This window comes from Melanostigma gelatinosum, assembly GCF_949748355.1.
Source record: "Melanostigma gelatinosum genome assembly, chromosome: 13".
Classification (NCBI taxonomy): Eukaryota; Metazoa; Chordata; class Actinopteri; order Perciformes; family Zoarcidae; genus Melanostigma; species Melanostigma gelatinosum.
The window spans coordinates 11,058,311-11,080,521 of record NC_136646.1 but is presented as its reverse complement, the minus strand read 5'-3'; the positions used below and the strand labels follow the sequence as shown (position 1 = coordinate 11,080,521).

Here is a 22,211-nt window from a genome sequence, read left to right as displayed (position 1 = left end):
TGGATGACCTGCAGACGGTTAAGAGCAGATACACTGAGTGATGTGAAAAGTGAGTTGCAGTAGTCAATGCGAGAGGAGATAAATGTGTGTATGATCATCTCTAATTCAGGCGTTGCTAATACAGATCTCAGTTTACTGATATTTCTTAGATGGAAGAAACATGACCTGGACAGCTGCTTAACATGAGGGTCAAATGACATGGAGCGATCAAAGAAAATCCCAAGATTGCGCAGGTTGCAATGGGAAGCAGAGGAGAGAGGACTAATAATCTGCCTGATCATGGGGACAAACTCCTCTGGAGCAATAACTAGGACCTCCGTCTTAGAGTCGTTGAGTTGCAGGCAGTTTTCTGCCGTCCAGTCTCTGATGGCATTGACACAGTCCAGGAGCCTAGTTAATGTGAATGCCTCGCTGGGTTTGAATGACAGATGAAGTTGGATGTCGTCTGCATATAAGTGATAGGACACATTATAGCTTGTTATGATCGGTCCCAAAGGTAACAGATAAAGGGAAAATAACAGAGGCCCCAGAACAGAGCCCTGCGGTACACCACAAGACAGTGGAGAGGTAACAGACACAAAAGCACCCACAGAGACATTGAAACTTCTGTCACTGAGGTAAGATGTAAACCAGTCTAACGCTATGCCAGTTATGCCCACCCAATCACGAAGCCTCTTAATCAGGATGTCATGGTCTACAGTGTCAAATGCAGAACTTAGGTCCAGAAGAACTAACACAGAGCAGTCACCTGCATCAGCACACATGAGAATGTCATTTGAAACCCTCAGGAGAGCGGTTTCAGTAGAGTGTTGCTTACGAAACCCAGACTGGAACTTGTCGTACATGTTGTGCCTCTCCAGTGCAGCAGTAAGTTGTTTGGCCACCACTTTCTCTAAAAGTTTGGACAAGAAAGGCAGTTTTGATATGGGCCTGTAGTTCATGGGCAACGCTGGATCTAAGTTAGGTTTCTTTAATATGGGCTGGATAGTGGCATGTTTGAAATAGGAAGGGACAATTCCTGTAGACAATGAGGAATTGACAATAGATGTTACTGCAGGGCCAATAGTTAACAGAACGTTCTTAAATAGAGAGGATGGAATTATATCCAGAGGGCAAGATGATGGCTTTGTTTTGTTAATTAAGTCCATCAGGTCTTGAAGGCTGATAGGCTGGAAAGAGCCCATAACAGCAGGAGATTGCGAGGAGCTACAAGTAGCCGAACAGATCCCAGGCCGAATGCCAGACCTAATACCTGTTACCTTATCATTAAAATAGATCAGGAATTTGTTGCAATCGTCAACAGAATAGCATGGTACAGTGGAGACAGGTGGTGAAACAATTCCTCTAATTGTGTCAAACTGAATCTTGGGATTTTTCTTTGAAGAAGAGATTAGGTTGGCAAAATAAGCAGTTCTAGCTTCCTTTACTGTGGTATTAAAAGAAACTCTTAGGTCTTTGAGATATAAACGATGCACTTCTAGCCCAGTAGCTTTCCAGAGCCGCTCTGCCCTGCGACACTTCTGTCTCACGCTGCACACAGCTTCTGTCATCCACGGAGTAGTGTTATAGGCAGCCCTGGTCCTTTCCTTAAGAGGTGCCACTTTATCCAGCAAAGTGGTGCAATGTTCATTAAATGACTGTATCAAGTGTTCAACATCATTGAGATTTGTGTAAAAGTCACAGCAGAAGTGCATCGAGAACTGATCAGCTGTACTCTGAGTAATAATGCGTGAGTGGAATGTTTGTTTCAGACACAAGGGGTCAGCATTGACAGAAAGATCAAAGAAAATACATTTATGGTCACTGATCAATAGGTCCTCACAACGGGTATTATCAATATCAAGACCCAGAGAAAACACAAGGTCCAAGGTGTGACCACCCCTGTGAGTGGCGCCAGAAACATGTTGCGTGAAATTAAAAGATTCAGTAATATTGAGAAACTCAGTAGCTATACAGTCTGTGGTATCATTGACATGCAGATTAAAATCACCAACCAGAAGCACTTTGTCTAGCTTGATAATAGAGGTCAGAAAGTCTGTGAATTCTGATAAAAACTGACCAGCAGGACCTGGAGGTCGGTAAATTAAAAAACAGTAAAACGGCTTTTGCCGGCCCACTTTAGTCAGCTGTAGTTCAAAAGTAGCATAGGATTCTGTGCTCCCCAAGTGGCAGGAAAACTGATTCTTCCAGACCACGGCGAGGCCTCCACCGCGGCCTGTCAGACGCGGTGTCCCAACATAAGAACAGTCCACAGGGCAGAGTTCATTGAAATGGATGCATTCCATATTCTGTTGCCAGGTCTCGGTCAGAAATAAAAAAGCCAAATTATGACTTGTGAACAAGTCATTTAAAATGTGAGCCTTGTTTGTTATAGAGCGTGCATTAATCAGACACATTTTGATGGGGGAAGACACTGTGTCGTCATCAGCACAGGAAGCTTTGGGGGTATGTGCAATAGGACGGATCACTCGTGCAGCACCTCGAAACCGACCATAACTAGTGCGTGAGCGCGAGTCTGTGATTCTCACGGGAATGCTCATGGGTCGTGGAGTGGAAGTTACGTTAGAGGCTGGAGATCCTCCATGCCGCCAGGGGGAGCTGGTGTTGCTTGTAGGGGATGAATGCGGCTGATGAATTATCGTAGAGGAAGAGTGACAGCGGACAGGGGATCCAGGTGTAAACAGTCAATCATGTGAATGGGAGTGAACAGCATACTGTAAATTAGCCGCTAGCAGGCGGCTACCCAGCTTGTTAAAATGAATACCATCCTTCTTAAAAGCGGAAGAGCGGCCCCAAAACAGATTAAAATTGTCAATGAAGCTCACGTTGTTGGTCCTGCAGGCGGCCTGGAGCCAGGTGTGGAGGCTGAGGACTCTGCTGAACCGCTGTGATCCACGGCCGAGTGTTGGACTTGGACCACTGATAAAAACAGACAGTCCACAGCTGTTTAAAAAGCTTAAAAGATTTGTAAAATCCATCTTGGTCAACTCGGACTGGTGGAGGGCTGTATCGTTGATTCCCACATGAACGATAATTCGCCGAATGGAAGACGGGAGGGCGCGCATCAGGCCAGGCAGTGTCAGCAGGATGTCTGGAGCCGTTGCTCCGGGGAAGCAGTGTGTCTCCGCGTTGAAGAAACGGGTGTTCCTGATGATTGAGTCCCCGACTATCAGCGTCGTCGGGGCAAAGAGGGGACGAGGCGGCAACACTGCGCGTGCAATACGCGTGGATGGAGGCGAGGATTCAACCAGTGGTGGCGGAGCAGACAAGCAAGGACTGAGAGAACGGGCGACCGAAGCTCGCCGCGGTGCTGGTGTAAAGCACGGTATGGAGCGGCGTGTCCTGGGGCGAGAGGAGGGCTCAGGATTGACTGGCGTAGGGATGTCGGTGGACCCGGGGCTGTGGGTGCCCCGAGGCGGCAGCTGGGATGATGTAGGAAGCTGGGAGTCCGTAGTCAGGGGAGGGAACTCACGCAGGGCAAGGGCGTCAAATCCATTCTTCAGCTGGACATCGAAGCCATGGGGTGTAGGAGATGAGCGTCTCCCTCTCCGGCTGCCGCGAGCACAGACCAGGGACCAGGGCTCGTGATGTGATGGAGTAGAGCTGACCAGGGCTTTGGGCTTAGCTCCGAGCCGTAGCCAGGAGGCCTCAGGAGCTGCGACCGGAGGAGGTGCCGCGGCAGCAGGACTGGAAGCGATGGACTCATGCACGCGGTCGCTGGCTGTGTCAGTCTGTGATGGACCGAAAATGATGGTGTCCATGAGGCTCTCGGCATACTGGATCCTGTAGAGCGTGGATATTCTTCCCTCCAACTCTGTGATTTTATCCACCAGGCGGGCGCAGCTGACACAGTCGGATGGAGGGGTGAGTGAAGCCATAGCAGATCAATGCAAAAACAGTTCTAGTTATAAAAAAGTTCTAAAAAACTTCTAAAAATGCTTCTAAAAATGCACGGCTGAGTCGCATAACCTATCGATCATGGTGAACTTTTGTGCTGTCTTTGGTTGTGGCAGCAGAGCTGATAGAGACAAGAAATCATTCTTTCGTTTGCCAGCGGTCATTACACAACCAGGAAATGACACGAAGGAGCTATCCAAGCGACGTCGCGAGAAATGGCTGTCACGCATCTCTCGAGATATAAAGGAATGGAATTTGGCGTACACTAGAGTATGTGCGGATCACTTTATAAGTGGTCAGTGATTTTATTTACTAATTCGTTTGTGAACAGTATTTAATAAAGGAAATATAAATTAAACTTGGACATGAGAAGGTTACCGAAGCTTCATCGGCCCGTGACAGCAGTCGGTACCAGAGACGTGTTGAGCGTGTACAACAGGCGAAACACATAGATGCAGCCTCAGCATTGCTTGATATGAGTTTAACGTTGGATCATGCATATGACAGCCCACCAGCAGCAGAGGATGAGGACGAGGATAAGAATAACCAAGCCAACCAGACAGACCTCGGTGGGGCCACGATTGCAGCAATGCAAGCTGAGATGCAGCGCCGACTCTCGGAAAATCTGAATTTGAAAAAGGAACTTTCCGATGAACGATCCATGTTTGATTCTGAATTTTTCGAAGATAATGATGAAAAGTGAGATATTATACTGGACTGCCGGACTTCTCAACCCTGCAAATTCTATACCATTTTATAGAACCACACATCCCATATTCTACTTGTGTAAGGACTGGGGGTGTTCACGAGATACGTGTAGATGTTGGCGTAGTTTACCGATGGAAGATAAGTAGGATCGGCACTGAAACGATCTGCACTCATCGTATAGGGATCCAAATTACCAATAACCTTCAATTTGGCCAGGTAGCGAACCTTTGATGCACTATCCAGTGATTCAAAGTATGGTATTTTAGCCGCACTTCCTTGTTTACTCGCCGCGATGTAGGATCTGTATGTACTCCAACATGGCGGACAGACCTCGTAACTAAGGAGATCGTGACGTCGGCGAGACCACTCTATAGTGCATTAACGTGTTTAACCAATGATTTAACTTGCTGCTTGGACCACTGATTCACCAAAGCTGCTTGCTTGCAGTCTGTGTTCCACCACAGTCCCCGACGCTGCTCTCATCATTCATTTTGTTTCTAAAGATAGATTTGATTTTGTAGCGAGTAACGAAGGTTTCAGGGGAAATGTATCGGAGTAAAAGTATCAGTTTTCTTTTGCAAAATGTAGTGAAGTAAAAGTAAAAGTCAACAGAAATATAAGTAGTAAAGTAAAGTACAGATACCCAAAAAAAACTACTTAAGTACAGTAACTAAGTATTTCTACTTTGTTACTATACACCACTGCCTGTAGTACCAAGTGCCGAGGGGAAGCGGAGGAGACAGAAGGTTACATTCTCCCCCTATATACGACCACCTGTTATCATGTGACCGACATGTCGTATTGCAGCCACATGATGCAAACTGAGCAAACTTAATGAGCTGATTACGACGGTGAGATGCGGTTTAATGCCCGGGAGAAAGCCAGTGAAGCTACCTTGAGCTACAATTGTTTCTGTTAAAAATGAACCTTCACGCTCAGTTTAAAAGCTTGTTATGATGGCAGTGTGACCTCAGAGCAGAAGTCAACTTTACCTGGAGCCTTGAGATGAAAGATGACCATCCGTAGGATGATACATTATCTCGACCCCCTCATGACCTCACTGTGACCTGAAGTCATTGCCATTCTCTTCTCGGCAACAGAATGGCTTTCTGTCACTCTGCATGATGTGATGTATTTCTCCAACAGTATGATAAAGCTTCCAAGACGAGTGATTTACCCCAAAACGTTGCGTAATCATTATTGATTCTCATTGTTCTCGATTTGTCTAATCACCTTAATTGCTGAAATACTATTTTAGAGAGCAGATAATCACAACCATAATAACTGTCTGCTGATCCTTCTCCAAAGCTGCTGAAGAAATTTATTTTATTTATTTATTCTTTATTTTTTATCTCAATTAATTAGTGAACAGAGTGAGAGACGTGTGTTGACCACATTTATTGACCCATAATCTAGTAAACTTTGATTTGTAAGTGTTCATTTTGAAGCAGATTTGATGTGTGTGTGTGTGTGTGTGTGTGTGTGTGTATGAGAGAGAAATGGCCTGCAGCGTTGTCATTAAGTTTGAAAAGTTATAGAGGAAGATTATAGAGGAAGACAAACAATACAATATATTTTCTGTAACTAAGCAACCCTTTTTGTAATTCTATTTTGCAGGTTTTTTAGTCTGGAGAAGTCATGTGACCAAGTGTAGTCATGTGACCACAATTCGGAACATTGCAGTCATTGACATTCTAGAACATTTGATGACAACATGGTTTGTCAGAATGAATCCTGGTGATATCACGGAATGTTTGTCAGAATGAATGTTCTTCTGTGATGTCACGGAATGTTCCTTTGATGTAAGAGGAGGTACATCAAAGGAACATTCTGTGATGTCACGGAATGTTTGTCAGAATGAATGTTCTTCTGTGATGTCACGGAATGTTCCTTTGATGTAAGAGGAGGTATACCCTGAAATCCTCTGGGAGACTTAGTTATTATCGGACATCCATCCAGAGAGACCTCTTGTGCAAACAGAGCCATAACTACTCAAACTACAACAACAATTGAGTATTACCATTGTCTAAATATGCAGGACCTGACAACAGCTCAAATGGACAGCTCAAAACCAATCAACCAGTTGGTGTCAGAAATGGCTGCCTTGAAAGAGGAGATCGCTGCCAAACAGCTCAGTTTCGAGCTGGAAAAACAAAAGATACTGAAGGCTCTCAGGTCAGAGAGAGAGCTGAGGAAGAAGGCAAAGGCGGAAAACACAGAGAAGGACACAATTATCAATCTCCTGAAACAGCAAAGCGCTGACCTCCAGGTACATAACCTCCGCCTTCAAGAGCTCGCCCAACAAACTGACAAAGAGAAGGCGCAGTTTAAGAAGGAGGAGAAGAAGGCCAGGGAAGAGGTCGAAAAGATGTGCAACCAAAAGCAGGAAGAGATCAATCTCCTGAAACAGCAAAGCGCTGACCTCCAGGTACATAACCTCCGCCTTCAAGAGCTCGCCCAACAAACTGACAAAGAGAAGGCGCAGTTTAAGAAGGAGGAGAAGGCGGCCAGGGAAGAGGTCGAAAAGATGTGCAACCAAAAGCAGGAAGAGATCAATCTCCTGACACAGCAAAGCACTGACCTCCAGGTACATAACCTCCGCCTTCAAGAGCTCGCCCAACAAACTGACAAAGAGAAGGAGCAGTTTAAGAAGGAGGAGAAGGCGGCCAGGAAAGAGGTCGAAAAGATGTGCAACCAAAAGCAGGAAGAGATCAATCTCCTGACACAGCAAAGCACTGACCTCCAGGTACATAACCTCCGCCTTCAAGAGCTCGCCCAACAAACTGACAAAGAGAAGGAGCAGTTTAAGAAGGAGGAGAAGGCGGCCAGGAAAGAGGTCGAAAAGATGTGCAACCAAAAGCAGGAAGAGATCAATCTCCTGAAACAGCAAAGCACTGACCTCCAGGTACATAACCTCCGCCTTCAAGAGCTCGCCCAACAAACTGACAAAGAGAAGGAGCAGTTTAAGAAGGAGGAGAAGGCGGCCAGGAAAGAGGTCGAAAAGATGTGCAACCAAAAGCAGGAAGAGATCAATCTCCTGACACAGCAAAGCGCTGACCTCCAGGTACATAACCTCCGCCTTCAAGAGCTCCCCCAACAAACTGACAAAGAGAAGGCGCAGTTTAAGAAGGAGGAGAAGAAGGCCAGGAAAGAGGTCGAAAAGATCCTGATGAAGGCCAGGAAAGAGGAGAAAGAGAGGGAGAAGAACAAGAAGAATGAGAACGAGAAGAGAGAAAAGGAGGAATTGAAAAGACAGAAGAAGGAGAAGAAGGAGAATGAGGAAAGAGAAAAGGAGGAAGTGAAAAGGCAAAAGAAAGAAAAGAAATTGATGGAGAAGAGAGTGAAGGAGAGGAAGTAGAAAAGAGAGAATCAACTTCCTTTCTCTTCTCTTCACCCATCCCCACTTCTATCCTATCCCCACTTCTACCCTGTCTACACACACACACACACACACACACACACTTCTACCCTATCTACACACACACTTCTACCCTATCCCCCCCCCCCCCTCCCCCCCGCACACAAACACACACACAGACACACACAGGCACACACTGATACTCCTCCGTGAATCGCCACCTTAACGTGGTGGAGGAGTTTGCGTGGCTCAGTGATCCTGGGAGCTATATGTTGTCCGGGGACCCTGGTAGGGTCTCCCAAGGCAAACAGGTCTCAGGGGAGAGCCCAGACTAAGAGCGGTTCAAACATTATAAATAGCAGCCCACAGACTTCAGCCACCTCGCCCGGACCAGGGAAACCGGGGCACCCTCCCGGAGCCAGACCCAGGAAGGGAGCTCGTCAGCGGCGGCCGGGCCTTCGCCCACGGGCCTCAGCTCGAAGAAACAACATGGAGCAGCCACCCTGTGGACCCACCAGCCTCAGGGACAAGCATCGGGGTCGGGTGCAATGCAGACCGGGCGGCGGGCCGGGCCCGGGGCCTGGACGAGTTGAAACACTATTTCATTGAATAAACACTAAAAAGTTTTATCAAGGCTGTCAAATACTCTTCTCATTTTAGCTAAAACATTTATTAGTGAATGCATCTTATCAATGGATTTGGATTTTTATCAACATTCACTGAAACAGCACCTACATCACCTGTCTAACAGCTAAAGGTGGGGTGTTACCTGACATGCACACCAAGTCTCTCATGTATTTGTTTTCTCTAAACCAGGGGTGTCCAAACCTTTTTCAAAGAGGGCCAGATTTGATCATGTGAAAATGCCCAAGGGCCAACAGACCCTGCTGACATTATTTGAAACGATATAAGTTGCTTATAAATACACTGTTATTTAATGATTGTATTTTCAATGACACAGCAAATAGCAATGTAACCAAATGTAAGCATTCATGTGTGAACAATCTCAACTATTCTGCCTTTCTTTCACATCTTGAAAGTCAGATGACATAAATAACAAGCCATCTAAAAGCTACTTACCTAGAAACGAATCAATATTTTCCCCTGAAGACAATCCTAAATATGACTTAGTAAGGGTAGTGAGAAGTTGTCGAACATTTAAGTTCAACTCGCCCTGGTCTTTAATCGAAGATCATTCAGAAAGTGATCTTTTGTGTTATATCTAAGTGACATAACTCAAACCATTATCTTATTCAAAAGTTTAAAGTAAGTGCCATAAGTCCAAGTGTAGATTTTAAATGTGGTGGAGTACAGAAATTGAAAACTATAGGCTTTGTATGTGTCGTTCCCAACCTGTTGAGCATGTAGTTGCTTACTTGTGACACCTCATCACAGGAAATAGCCGTAGTGTGGAAATGAACTTGAGCAGTTAAATAATAAAAATAAATCCCTCTGAGATTGGTTAATTTAAAGAGCTTTTAGATGAAGAAAATATGGAAAATTTAAAGAGCTTTTAGATGAAGAAAATATGGAATATTTCATTCAAAAAGGGAAATAAAACCTTAGATAAAAGTCTGAAAACACAGCTGTTCTAATTATGAGATGAAAGCTGCATGTGCAATGTGTCATAAATATTATTTCACACTGTCACATTTTGCAGTGCACTTTTCATTGTTTTATGTTTAGGACAACCAGATTTGCAATGAGAAAGGAATGCTGTAATGCTGGATTTAGAAAATTCAACTGAAGTAAAATCGTATTTTCCAACAGAAACACCAATAGTCTGTTCGTGTACACACACATGTAGCGGTGCGGTGTGTGCATGTGTGTACCGGTGTGCGACCAGGAGGCTTCTTGGCATCTCCTAACTTGCCCTTGGTTGGCATACGGGCAGCCTGTTCCTGCACAGTAAATTTGTCGGAGTAAATTTTACTCAAATTGAATAAAATTTTACTCAATAAAATACAACATTTGGTCCCAGTCTATATAGAGTAAAATCTACTCTTGCCTCAGAGTTAATGATTCAGAGTATTTTTTACTCTATTCAGTGTTTGTATTTAACTCTAGATGATGATAATTTACTCTATGTAGCATAAAATGAAAACAACTCTACTGCCATTTTACTCAACTTAGAACTATTCCACTCCACATAGAACTACATTCCACTCCACATAGAACTACATTCCACTCCATATAGAACTACATTCCACTCCACATAGAACTACATTCCACTCCATATAGAACTACATTCCACTCCATATAGAACTATATTCCACTCCATATAGAACTACATTCCACTCCATATAGAACTATATTCCACTCCATATAGAACTATATTCCACTCCATATAGAACTAAATTACACTCCATAGAGAACTAAATTATGATTAAAACCTGAGAGAACTTACTCTGGAAGGTTATCATTAAACCCAACAAGTTAAATAAATCAGATATCAGTATTTACCAAAGCACAATTTATTATTTTGTATTACAAATGTGCAATGTATCCATACATATTTTACAGAATACATTTTGGACCTTTGGAACACTTTGGCCTTTTCACTATGACATCATAGGAAACAGTATGGCACAATAAACAAACTTGCATCATCACACCTGTATGACATTTGTACATCAAATGCTTTATAACAGAAAATCTCTTTCACATCAACTACATGAGGTCCGTCTTTTGTGCACACAACTTTATATGCATTAAAATGCTCATCAAGACACACTGTTTGCAGGGCAAATGTAACAAACAATAACCTCTCATCTTTCAGAACTACATGGTGGATTTTGTGAAAAACTGGCATCTCACAATGAACCTTCAGACAAACGACTAAACCCGTCCGATACATATTTCCATGGTGTTTGGCCCATCTAATATTTAAAACCTTGGTGTCAATTGGTACCTGAATAGTCTCAGCTATCTCATAGCCCCAGTCTAGCACATTTAAAGCTACCATATTACCTGGACCAATTATCACTTCATTGGGATCAAATGTCTGCCACCTGTATGCTATTTGATTTTGGTGTTTCTTGGCCAAAGTTTTAGTGATATTTTTGAAGCTTTTTAATTGTTTCTTAAAGAAATGATGCTTTGCTTCATAGCGCATGCACCAACTATGCAAAAGTGGTCCAATTTTAAGAATACACATAGGGTAATGCACCATAAAATGATGTTTTGGTAGCAGCCTTTTGTTTGGAAACAAATGCTTGAACAACCTGTGGTGTTCCACGATTAAGTGTTTCAAAAAAATAGTAATACCCTTTGATAACTTTGGTGAAAATACAATGTTTACAATTTGAAGCAAAAGCAGTAGCAAATACCAGTGTTGATCATTTGGACAAACCAAGTCTCCAAAGATAAGTGGTAGATTGCGAAGTAAACACCAGGATTGGATTGCATTCAACCCCAAGTCATTTGAGTCCTCCCTTAACTTAACTGTAGGAGGTTTGTTGTTTTGCTCCATATAGCCATAGTTAAAACTCCTAATTCTACAGTCTATTTCTTTTAATGTTGTGTACTTATCTTTCAAGTGCAGTAATAGAAGTTTCATTTCATATTGTGCCACTCCCTCCAAGATATCGTGCATAATATCGACAGAGAAGTTTTCACATGTATTGAAATATTGCAAGGAATTTAGAATGCAAGAACGTTTAACGCCCATCACATAGGGAAGAGTGGGATTTGTCTCCATCATTTGGCAATGTTCCGCATGAAGTGCGCGAGTTCGCAAAACTATCTTGGGTGAATCTTCATTAAACTCAGTCTGAAAGTCTTCTTTCTCAGCAAGACAGAAGCGGCAACAATATCTGGCACTGAATGATTCAACAAAACCAAACAAACTGTGAAGACCAAGGTTGTCACCTGTAACTTGGACAATAGTTCCATACACTGGCTGATCATACAAGGGGACCCGAATTCCATCCTTCTCAAGTATTTTAATATCCTGCATAAGTGGATCAAGTATTTTAGAAAAGCCATATGTTTTAACATCTTGGGCATGAAATAAAGCGACCAAATGAATATTAAGCAGATTTGAGTTGTACTTGGGAGAAAAATTCCGCAAGGTGAAATAGAGTGCACCTAATTTATGTATTCCCCGTTTTGAGCCTAAAGGATTTGCAGTTTCAAAATCATCATAAAAAAGCTGAATCAGAATGGCATGCTTCTGTTTTGAAAATAGATCATGACTCTTGAAAAGATCTCCATCGCACAAGTCATGAAGATTTTCTCCTGAACTTGAAGTCTGCATCATCTCTTTTATGTTAGGATGTTGATAAATAAATTGTAAAGTTTTCAAAATAGGGATGTAAACTAATTTATCAGTGACAACAACCTGATCATAAGTTCCAGTGGTGCGATTGCGTAGGGTATCAAATCTTGTACCAAGAACATATTCAACTAAGTCTACCCTTCCCCACTTCTCTGTAAAATACTGCCTTCTTTTACTCTCAGAATTTAATACACCATAGGGATTTTCCATTTTTTCGAAACACTGATCAATTTTGCTCTCAATGTCGCTTTTGATAGGCTCCTGTAAAGATAGACACTTCTTCACAGATTCTTTTGCTTGATTATGGATATCGTCAACAATCTCTTCCATCGAAATTACCAAAGAGTTAACAGTTGTTTCACTTACGCCTGCCACTTTAAGTTCGGCTACTGTTGCAGCGCAGCTGTCTACAAGACTCCTTTTGAGAAGGACTGAGTCAGAAGGTGAACTTCTTGCTGGCAAGTCATCAAAATTACTTGCTGCTAAATCTTCAGATGTAGATGGGCCTTCACCAGGATCAGAACAAGGTTCATGTGCTTTATTTAGATGCTTTCGAAACCCAGAAAAAGTGCCATAAACTAGTGAACAACCAGCCTGACCACATTTAAGACGAAGGGTCTTTCCTGAACAAAGTCCGTGGATCAACTTCAAGTGTTTTGTCAGGGAATTGGTGTTTGCCTGGGGGATTTTGCAAATAAAACAAAACATCTTCGTATCAACTCAATGCAGCATCCGAGCCCTCAACTCTGCAACCCTTGGATTCACCTTAGTGGTATCAACATCGATTTCAAAGATCGTGGTTTGCAAGAAGTTGTACACATTTACCAGATCCTGGTTGTACGAAGTACCAAAGACAAAATGAGCTTTGAAAAGCTCATCAAAACAGGCAAGTGTGTCTGGTGACTTACAAGGTATTGCATGCTTGTCAATCACAATGAAGTATTTGTGAATCAGACTCTTCTGGGTCCCCACAGCTAGCAGGTATGGTTGAAGGCTTTCCACGATGCCGTCCAGATGCCCCTGGATGCTCATCCCAGTCTGTGACAGAAAAAATAATGAATTAGTCAGCTATAAAATTAGTCAGTTTAAGGAAATGTCTTAATTGACCATAATCTTAAAAAGAGGATTGAAAGGTTTAGAAAAGGGGACAGAACAGTGACGATTTTCCAGTTTAATTGAACTGTAACCTCACCTTAATGAATTTCACAAGACGGTCACTGGCTTGTCTGGCTGAGAGTTTTCCTGGTCTCTTGCGGCCATGTGGTGATGGTGGTAGAAGGTGGACAAGAACCAAAATGGATGACATGTCACTGTCCCATCCTGGAAGTAAAAATTCATAAACAAGCATTTACTACAAGCGAACAGTCAATCCATTTTTCATTCAAAAACTATTCTCTCTTCCATAACTATGATCCTTAACTTTTAGCATACCATTTTCCACGTCTGTTGTGCATTCAGCATTTTGAACCAGGTCTTGAAGATCGGCTGTCTGTGTGAGGCCACGGCTTTGTTCGAGGACTTTCTGTTTGTAGATAGTAGGCCATCTCTCCAGGAACTTTGTAGTAGCAGCATCCCCAAACATCAGACCAAAGTCTTGGTCAATCTGCAGACAAGATAGAATTGGTCAAAACAGAACAGTAAACATTATGGTGTAGCACCATGGTCATGACAGATCTTACAACCCTACCCAGGCTATTGTAGAACAGAAATAATATTGTCATGACAGTGGCAGTAGAACGTTCACATACCAGTCCTGCCATGTCCAGGAATCTTGGAAACGCTGTGAATAGTTCAGAGGACTTCACTGGGTCATGAACCATGTCTTGGCGATAGGTAAAGGTCTGCTTCATCTTCTCCTTCACAGTTGCTTCATCAGCTGTATGCTTCATAAGCGCAATGGCCTCGCAGCACAGGCTTTCTGTGGTTAGCCCGTTTTCCACTCTGAATGAGTCTCTTTCTGCTTTTGGACCACCTGTAATAGTGGTGGCACTTTTATCAATTACTGGGTTAGTATATGATATTATGTCCTAAGATATAAGAAATAAGGCTTGGAAAACTCTGCAAGGATGGCCATGCAGGCACTTACGTCTCCAGAAGAAAAATAGGATATATATATATATATATATATATATATATATATATATATATATATATATATATATATATATATACATTATATGATTATTCCCTCATCATGCATTATGAATTAGACTTCACACATACCAGTTAGTGTTTGTGACTGACTGCAGGTCTTCTTTTTTCCCTCCGATGCTTCCTTCTGAACAAATTTCAGTCTCCATGCCAGATACCCACTCCCATCTTCTGCATTGTAATAATGCTCCTAAAGTAAAAAGGGTTATTCAGTTTGATTGAACAAGTTGAAATAGTTTAATCTTTCCCCAAAAACTATCATATTTCCTAGTATTGTGATGAGGCCTTTCTTTCTAATGACAGTTATTTTGAAAAACAGAGGTTATTGTATTACACGGTTAGTGTTGTGTCTTGTTAATGGGCTAACCCTTGCGGTGCGAAAGTAAACTGAGCTTTAACACCGCCAGAGTTCAACTTACGGGGAAGGCAGAGATGGTGGCCATTAGGGCTGTCACCTTTTCCAAAAATAACACTCGAACAAATATGAAATGACACGCAATACGTTAGAGCGCCCTCTGTTGGGTGACAAAGTAAACTACGTTAAACAGTCAGCTGTGGATATAGACTGTACATTTTTTATTCAAATGAGTCATTAGAGTTTGAATGTTAATTACATTCAAACAAATGTTCAAAAAGTGACAGCCCTTGTTGCCATGCAGTAATGTTTACAGATCTTTATTTGAAATAAAAACACTACCCATCTGTAAAACAGCAGTTGAAATATTTACATTCCAAGCAAGTGAAAAGTAAATAAGTTAGACGTTTTAATGTACTTACATAGCCTAACTTGCTCCTAGGATCGGCCAGGTATGGGTACAAGGTAGTGATGCCCCTTGCGTAGTCCTCTTTAACGCGCCTTGAAGGACTTGTCCTACACACAAACACACAGACTTTACTATATGTGCTCCAATCAAAAGTATTGATGTGTAAATTCCACCTGCTAAAAGAGGGGTGTTGTACTGTGTCAATTCAAGACACACATGTGTATTAGGAGTGCAGGTATGTAATAATAACAACATGACAACATACCCATGTTCACTTGTCATATGTGCGACCAATATCTTGACCATATCACGTCTTCTGGCATCCGTTAGGCTTTTTGTTCGGGCATACTCATTCATGATCCTCTCTCCTCCAGGTTTGTTCTTCAGGATGTCTTCAATCATCTAAGTGGGAAGAACAAAAATGAACACAATGAAACGTTTAAAACAATAATGACATCAAGTATTATCAAACAGAATGGCCACAATTTTACAACTTCAGTTATTCAGCCATTTACCATTCAACCTTGGCATTTTTTTTAAACCTTCAGAAAGGATGCAAGGGAAACTGCAGAGCTTACCTGAGCTAGATGACTTCCCTCATCTCTTTGTCTTGTAGCAGGACTATGCTGCAATATAGTGGTGTCGTCCGAGTCCCTCTCATTGTCTCCACTGAAGCTTGCAAAGGAGGAGCATGAAGGGGAGCTCAAAGAATCTAGAAATCATATTAACATTGAACTAATGTGATTAACAATGTGACTATAAGACAATATAAGTGCACACATCCATTATTAGAGGAATGCAAATATTTCACATTGTATCATGCCCACAACAGTTCCAGAAATTGTGGAAAGGGTGAGCAGAGATGATTTCAAAATATCTAAATAAGATTTTAAAAAACCCCAACTCAGATATATTAAATTGTCTTGCATATTCAAAACATGTTAGATTGACCAAGCCGTACAGATAAATATGAAGTTATAAGCTAATAAGTAACTAACCCTCAAGATTTGGGTCTTGGGGTAGACAAATCTCCAGCACACCAATGTCTTGTTTCTTTAGTAGAAACTCAAACACCTCCTCATCAACTTCGGTCTTTGATTCATCATAGACTTTTAAGTCCAAGGTTGGAAGGTCAAATTTCTTGGCAACTGTGAAGACAAAATACCAAGGGACAAGCTTAGTGATGAATCGGTTGTGTATTTGCAGAAAAACATAACAGACAGCAATCAGAAGGCCATCTTCACTTGAACATTGTAATCCCAAAACTGACAGTGTTCCATGCAGACCTTTGCTATTCCAGGGAAAAGACTTTCAGGTATGCAAAACATAGAGTGACATCCCAAGTGTATTGTTCCACAGGTTAGTGTGTGCAATATTTTTCACTCACCACAATCCAAAAATGATTTGAAGGTTAGTTGCCCCTCATAACAAATGTACTTCTGACGATCTCTGTACTTCACTCTTACAGCTTGCATCCTTCATGACAAAAACAATTAAATTAGTTTCATTATCAGAAACAGCTGACTGCCAACATTAGTAATACCACAGTAAGCCAACATTAGAAAGACATGATGCATGGACTAATAGTAGGTCTCCACAAGGGTAAACTATTTCATTATAAAAACGAGGGACATTTTAAGCACGTCTTTATTACGCTGTACTAAAGGGACCTGTTCATTCGCTTGAATCGCCAATTCGCGTCACTCCAGTCTCATAGTGGCTGTGCATAGACTTTGTATGTAATCTACTGCGTTTGGCGTGAACACATCATCAGAAATGTAACCAGTTGTCTCATCTTGAACAATGTCTACTTCACCTGGTTGTCTCCGACTTGGCCGTCTCTAGCATGCCACAGTGCAACAGATCAATCAGCTTATGCTGCGGAATTCTACCCGCACTTCGCGAGTGGCCCGTGCCAATGTCAAGCCCAGCTAGTTTTAGCAGTCAACAGAGTGAAGTGCATTTTTTCAAAGTATAACACACATGTTGCATCGACCAGGGTGCTGATGAACTGCAGCGAAACACAGTCCATCAACACAGCTCTTTTCAGAGTCAAATACACGTGTTGGCGGCAACAAACGCAGCTAGAAACAGTCCAACAGTCATTAACAGCTCTTTTCAGAGTCAAATACACGTGTTAGCGCAAACAAACGCAGCCGGAAACAGTTGCTTAAAACAGTCGTTAACAGCTCTTTTCAGAGTCAAATACACGTGTTAGCGCAAACAAACGCAGCCGGAAACAGTTGCTTAAAACAGTCGTTAACAGCTCTTTTCAGAGTAAAATACACGTGTTAGCGCCCACAAACGCAGCTAGAAACAGTCCGTTTAAAACGGTTTTTAACAGCTCTTTTCAGAGTAAAATACACAGGTTAGCGCCAACAAATGCAGCTTAAAACGGTCGTTAACAGCTCCTTTCTGAGTAAAATACACGTGTTGACGCCAACAAACTGCAAATTCTACATAGCCATTTTCACAGTAAAATGTACCTGTTGCACCAACTAACTGCAGCAAAAGACAGCCCCTCTACACAGAATAAAACACACATGCACCTGCTCAGTGAAGTCCGCTGGCTACTGATGATAGCTAATACTACTTTATTGAGACTTTAATCCAGGTGTGTCGACGTTAATATGTCCATAAACCACCAAATATTTTGCGAATTGATGTTAATGCGTTAGAAGCTAACGTTTGACTGTGACTAAGTTATGTGAAAACGTTAGAAGCTACCGTTAGCATCTGCTAACGCGAACAATCAGAAGCTACGGCTCATATCTGACAATGCAAATAGTGAAGTAACGTTAGGTTAGCTGCAATGTTGCTACACAATGTACCTTACACACATGAAGTTAACCAAAACGAATGACCTTACCTGACATGTTATTTCAAATGCCGTCTTCTGTTCCTCACTTCAGCCCTTCCGTTCCATAAAACGTCAGCTCATTCCAGTGTAGCGAGAGGTGTCATGGCGGCAGAAACGAAACTTAAGGAACCGTTGTGGGCGTGGTCACGCTGTTTTACTCCAATAGATTTTATTCTGAATATTTACTCACACTCTACTGGCTACTGGAAGTAATTACACTCCAAAATGATTAAATATGACTCCTTCAGTGGAAAATAATTGTAACTCCGGAAAAATTACTCTCCCGTTTTTCCTGTGTGGCAGAACTTGATGTGTCTGTCAGCTGCACCCTGGTTGAACCTCCGGTCACAGCAAGGGCACTGGACATAGTCTGAAGACAAGACAGGTTAGTGAGAGAATACACATAAAACCTCTCAAGTGACATGAATCCTGGATATAGACAGACTTGTAAGTACTGCTAAGTGGGGAAGGGCATGCCTTGTACGTGTGTTTTTCTTTTCTCTTGCAACTGCAAACTCAATAAGTTACATTTTTAGTTGGGAGTCGACATTCTGAGGCAGAAACATTTCCAGCCCATCTTTATAATTTGTCAGCAAAGTTTCCTACTTTCAAAAAAACCAAAAGAAACCCACATTCCTTGCTTAATCCCTCTATGTGTTACCTGGGTCATAAGTAGGAGGAGGAGGTAATGGTCCGCCATCCTTCATGATGACCCGAGTGATGACCTTAGCAGCCCGGATGGTTCATTTCTATAAAAAAAAAATAAGAAAGAGTCCCCTTTCTTTCCATCGTGGCAGTCTGAGCATTACCAAAAGCTGTTGATTTCTGACAGAAGTAGTTCACTGAGTGTCCTCTGAGCTGTTTCTGTGGCAACATGATAGCCCCTCTGGCACTGAACGTCCACTTCCTCCTATAAAGCTTTTCTTCACAGTTAATTAAGCATGTGTGCTGGACAAACAAGGAGGATAACAATGTTCTGTGATGTCCTGTTCATGCCAGGAAACTGTGAATACTGTTATTCCAGAGGGCGGGCAGATTGAGTGTGCAGCAGTTAATTGAAGAAAAGACCATAGAAAGAAGAAAACAATATATATATATATATATACATATATATATATACATATATATACATATATATACATATATATATATATATATATATATATATATATATATATATATATATATATAATGTGTGTACATATATATATATGTATATATATATATATATATGTGTACATATATATTATATATATGTGTATATATATATATAAACCCCTAATATATAATATATATATATATATATATATATATATATATATATATATATATATATATATATATATATATATATATATATATATTAGGGGTGTAACGGTTCACAAAATTCACGGTTGGGTTTGGTACGATACAGTGGAGCCACGGTCACAGTAGAAAACTATAAATGGCAGAGAAATGTACTTGATTTTAAAATATATTTATTCATTACAACTAACATCATAAAGTTATTCTTTGACTTTGAACAATGATGGAACTATACCTATATATTTTTAATCTCAATGGGACTACCTGGTTAAATAAAGGTTTAAAAAAAAAAAAAAAAAAAAACATGGCTTCTCTGCTCTGCTGTCAGTAAATCGAAATTATGGGCTTCCGTACCTATGATATGGATCACAAGTGATGGACGCATGATAACATATTTAATCCATATGAACTCACAATTCACACATTTCCTGCATACTTGTGATATTTTTAATATATGAGGCTATTTTACATGTAAAGTTGTTCATAAATGTGTCCACCTGAAGAGAGACTTCTTCCTCACCCACGGCTCGGAGCTCATCATCAACCTGAGGGAGGTCAGCTCGCGGTTGCGGCTGCCGGCCGGGGAATACATCATCGTCCCCTCCACCTTCGAGGCGCACAAAGAGGCCGACTTTGTCCTCAGAGGTTTCTCCGAGAAGCCCGCCGACTCAGAGGAGCTCGATGAGCTTCCAGTGCAGCTGCTTCGTTTGATTAATTCTTTGGTTGTTTGTTCGTTAAATAAATGTCTCTTTATTACTTTTATCACTCGTCTTGTCTCCCTTATGTTGCAGCCTTTGAGCCAGGTCGTAACAATTGTGTTACGTTTTATTTCATTGTGTTAAGTTGTATTTGATTGTTTTTTATTCGATTGTTTTCCAAAGCTCCTCAAGTTTACAGGATACTATAAGACCTTGAAACAAGCTCATATGCCGGCTGACACGCTACATTGACACGATAACGCGGTCAAAAACTGTTAGCTTTCCGTCCACACACACCTGATTCTCATCACCAGGCCCTTACGCCTTATGCACTTTAACCCACTGTTCAATGTCAGAACTGTAGGTGTAAACCCACCCCATGTTTCCCTCAAAGACAAAATAAAACAACAAAACCACATTATGGCTCCAACAGTAAGTAAAGAAAAGTTAAAGTGAGTTGCAGGTGTGGAAGCTGACCATAAAGTAGCACTTTGTTGTGCAATAACGTCACGCTCAGTTGCAAACTTGTTAGCGACACCAAGCTAATGCAGTCTTAATATAACACAGCCTGGATACATCAACACATCTATGTAACAGTTTAAAGATGAACTGAGCACTATAAAGTACACAAAGGGAGGATTCAATGCAGGACTGTTGAGTGTGTGTTGCTTTTTTATTTTAATGAGCAGCGTGAGTCATTTGAGTTTGTCAGCTTGGTAGATTGTCTTCATGCCGAGCTTAGTGGCTTCTAAGGACCCAAGAAAAGGTCTTAAATCATATATTAGAAGAAAAGATATTTGACACATTAAATTGATAGATTTTAAATTGACTTCAGCATAAAGTCCCTCTAAATATGACAGAAGGATGGAGGCACTGAGGCAAGTTGTATCTGTGTTTTACTGCTGATGTTCACTCACTAACTCATGTGACATAATCCCATCTGTGTTTCTGCGTAGCTGAACTGATTGAAAACATGGATAAGAAAGCAACCTGGGACCGTTTCTACACTGAGAGCAGCAGCAGCACAAACACCTTCAAACACTTTGATCGCTTCTTTGGCTTCGATGCTGTCCGGGACTTCATTATGCTCCTATTGCAGACCAAGCCCCACCCAGACGGTTTGCTCCAAGTCCTGGATACGCGCTGTGGCACTTCTGCTTTAGGGCCCTGTATTTACAGACACTCTCCTCTCCCGGTCCGGGTCACTTGTGCAGACATTTCCCCCATAGCTGTGCCACTAATGCAGGAACACGTCCAAACCAAAGCCATTCAACCTCACAATCTTTCCTCTCGGCTTGAGTTCGTAGAGCTGGACTGCACACAGCTCCACGAGCACTACGGTTGTAGCAGTGTGGACAAGGGCACCACAGGCGCCTTGCTGAGGTCTACGGAAGGGAAATGGAAGGCCAATCAGGTGCTGAAGCAGTGTTTGAAGGTGTTGCGGCGCTCAGGGTCTCTGCTCCAGTTCTCTGATGAAGACCCTGATGCCAGGCTGCTGTGGCTGGAGACCGAGGCACAGGAGCCGGAGGTGATGGCAGCAGATGTTGGGGTGCAGGAGGTTGGGGAGCTAAGGGGAATGACTTACTACTGCTACCAAGTGACTCCTCGCTCTATTGTATAGCAACTTCCTTCATCTGGATGGTGATAATATTAAATGAGTAAACTACTGAACTGATTGTAAAAAGTAATTCATCAGGTACACAGACAGAGTGTGACTTATCCACCAAACTGGACCTCCACAGTCCGACAGCAGAGACAACAATAGATTTACTACTTATAAAATAACCTGAAGGTAAAGAATGACCTCTTTATGAAATGATAAAACTTCACAAACCACTTAAACTAGGGGTGCCCAATATGTCGATTGCGATTTGCCACTTGATTTTCTAACACACGGGTCACCACGTATGCGCGGTGAACCGCGTGAGCTACTGCAAAACTCCGGAGAGCTAATTAGTTAGCCTATGGAGCTAAATCCAGGTCAAATGATTTGTTCATTTGAAAAAAAAAATGTAATTAATTAATTCATTTTTTTTTTTCAAATGAACAAAACATTTGACCTGGATTTAGCTCCATATGAATCAAAATTATATTCAACCCAAAAAAACTTTTCATTCACTTATTTTGATTTTGAATACATTCCTGTATTTTTCAATGTTCAGGTTCAAATTTTTTTTTCAAATGAACAAAA

The 22,211-nt window shown here is 41.7% G+C and overlaps 1 protein-coding gene across 1 annotated transcript; it reads right to left on the bottom strand.

Moving 5' to 3' along the window:
• Positions 1–9,945: 9,945 nt before the first annotated feature.
• On the bottom strand, positions 9,946–18,284 carry LOC306786507 (uncharacterized protein). Its single transcript, XM_079281298.1, has 11 exons — positions 18,027–18,284; positions 16,545–16,633; positions 16,156–16,305; positions 15,736–15,869; positions 15,423–15,559; positions 15,171–15,264; positions 14,466–14,583; positions 13,991–14,214; positions 13,674–13,845; positions 13,435–13,562; positions 9,946–13,280 (listed from the first exon to the last, which is right to left on the bottom strand). The coding sequence occupies exons 2-11, from the start codon at positions 16,630–16,632 to the stop codon at positions 12,963–12,965; spliced, it is 1,563 nt and encodes a 520-aa protein (XP_079137424.1). The 5' UTR covers position 16,633; positions 18,027–18,284; the 3' UTR covers positions 9,946–12,962.
• Positions 18,285–22,211: the final 3,927 nt, after the last annotated feature.

Coding starts and splice junctions, on each gene's coding strand:
- LOC306786507 (XM_079281298.1), bottom strand. CDS start 16,632: ATGCAAGCTGTAAGAGTGAAGTACAGAGATCGTCAGAAGTACATTTGT. Junction 15,560..15,735: donor AGGGAAGTCATCTAGCTCAG/GTAAGCTCTGCA, acceptor CTTCCCACTTAG/ATGATTGAAGACATCCTGAA. Junction 13,846..13,990: donor TCCTGGACATGGCAGGACTG/GTATGTGAACGT, acceptor TCTTGTCTGCAG/ATTGACCAAGACTTTGGTCT.